This window comes from Anneissia japonica, unplaced genomic scaffold (assembly GCF_011630105.1).
Source record: "Anneissia japonica isolate Jap-2015-1 unplaced genomic scaffold, ASM1163010v1 scaffold288077_len231462_cov166, whole genome shotgun sequence".
NCBI classification, from domain to species: Eukaryota; Metazoa; Echinodermata; class Crinoidea; order Comatulida; family Comatulidae; genus Anneissia; species Anneissia japonica.
The window spans coordinates 31,263-33,514 of NW_022693316.1; the positions used below are offsets into that span (position 1 = coordinate 31,263).

General features: G+C 37.6%; 1 protein-coding gene across 1 annotated transcript in view; it reads right to left on the reverse strand.

The window, feature by feature from the left end:
- LOC117100688 (sphingomyelin phosphodiesterase 5-like) overlaps positions 1 to 2,252 on the reverse strand; it is an 8,981-nt gene that overhangs the window by 3,025 nt on the left and 3,704 nt on the right. The window contains exons 5-7 of the mRNA XM_033240471.1: positions 1,303 to 1,456; positions 884 to 1,058; positions 77 to 234 (exon numbers count right to left, since the gene is read on the reverse strand). Coding sequence (XP_033096362.1) covers positions 77 to 234; positions 884 to 1,058; positions 1,303 to 1,456 — 487 coding nt within the window. The remainder of the gene's footprint in view (positions 1 to 76; positions 235 to 883; positions 1,059 to 1,302; positions 1,457 to 2,252) is intronic.

Genomic DNA, 2,252 nt, shown 5'->3' on the forward strand with positions numbered 1-2,252 from the left:
ACAATTAAACAATAAATAATAGAAGCATTAAGTGAAGATATGAAACTTCAGTTGCAATGGATCTGATTTAACTTACATTGACGAGTCATAGAATACATTCTCTTCTTTGCTAGTGTCGCCGTCTTGTTGAGACCACGTGGTCGGCCGTTGTGTGCCGGAGGAAACCACCATGCTTAAGGGAATGTGGTCGGTCAGAGACGTCAATTGGGTGACGAAATGAAACTCTTCACACATCTTTGTACCAAAATAAAAAATAAAACCAATGGACTTTTCCGTAGTGTCAATCAAACTTAACGACTACCCAATCAGAATAGTGCCAGAAATACGCGCGTGTCCAACAAACAACGTACATTTACGCGTCCAAGGGGCGGGGCCTAGTGGAAAGGTCCACTGAAAATTATAAGAAATTAAAGTTCAAACAACCAGAAAAAAAGGGTATAATTAATGAAAAGGAAGCCATTTTTATATAGTTGTCTCAGGTTATTTAAAGAGTCAAATGGTTCTCATTGTTTAAAGTTGCACTATAGCAGGATAAAATTACCAGTGGCAACAGAGGGAATTAGTGGCGAAATTGTTCTTAGTTAAAGAGGTTTTCAGCTTTGGATGTGAATACCACAGTCCAACTATATCCACATCTTAAAATATGATTTCGATAATGGTTGAGAGGAAAGGTTCCTAAAGCAAATATTTTTTTTTTTTCTTTAATCTAAATTTTTTTTTAATTAGATGTTTGATTGAGACACCACAGGCTCGTATAGTGATTGCAATTTGTTCAAAGTGTGAGAAGCAATATCACAAAAATTTCCCATTTGATTTTAATATGACAATGGTCAATACACACGCGCTTCTTCAAAATTGTATGTATTTTAAGGAGCGTGCAAACCTGTTGGTAATGTGCGTTGTCGTTGTTGTAGAGGATCAAATCGACCCTTCGACGGCCATTTCCTTTGTAGCGCTGGTAGTCTTTCAGATTCGATGGAAGGCTTCCACTGGCGGATGTAAAATAAACTTCAAGATCCTCAACATATTTGCCGCGCAACTGCACATCTTCCAGAATTCTAAGAGCAAACACATATTTGGAAAGTATTGTTCACTGTAGCTCTGTTTTAAAAAATGAGGTTTACTGATTAATCCATTATTGTGAATGAGACCTAGATGACTTGTCATAATTTGTTTTCATCTAAATGATTACTGATGTGAAAGTGATACAAAAAAATAATTTCGAATACACGCCGCTTAATTACGAAATTAGTACAGTGTCATTATTAGGGCCTATTACAAGGTCATAACATATCTGATTACCTCTGTAGTCCCTCTGGGGTGCTTACTTCCTTATCATGTAATGTGCTACTCTTCAGCACTGTTCCCACAGTCCACGAATGATCTAGGCCAGGGCTCTGCCTACACGGGTCTTGGTAGATCGAGAACAGTGGGTGATTGAAGTCTGAAACGTCTTCTAAAACACAAATTTCGGTAGCCGTCAAAATAATCTTAAACTCAGTCCACACATCATGTGACAAACTTGTGTGATGTGCCCATATATGGGCATGATGACGTCATATTACACCCAAATAATGGAATATCACTTTTTTGTCACAAAACAAAATGATAGTGTGAAGACGAGAGCTTTACAAAATTATTTTTTCGTTCACTGTTTTTTTTTTTTGTTTTTTTTATCAATTCGATTTTTTTTTTTTGTTTTTTTTTGTATCAATTTGACGAATACATCAAAAGCAAACATTAGATCTAGACTATTTTTAACAAAGGATTAACTCTCTTCTGACACATTAAAATATCGGGTAATAGCGGGATGGAAAATAAATTAGTAATGTTCTATATAATCGCTCATGAGGCTTAGGCTATAAGCTGGGGATACTGTCACGCAATGTTCGATTATACATCTGATGGTGAATACCAAATTTTTCAGAGATATCTAATAAAACAATTCGAATGTTATTCTATGTATACTTGACGTCGGACAATCACTACTTCATTTCTGTATTTATTTATTTTTCTAACGGTTTTTTCCATACTTAAGGTAAAGCCAGTGGCTGATGGGGGTGCTGATGGGGGATGCTTGAATGTGAAGTGGGGAGGGGCGCTCAATGATCAGTTGAGGGGCGCTAACTCTCAAAATACGGTGATTCTAGGTGATTTTTAACTACTTGGAAGTGATTTTGGAGGGAGCGACTGGGGATGGGGCACGAGTAATTTTTGGAGGGCCGTGTGCGCCCCCCCCCCCCCCCTCGATA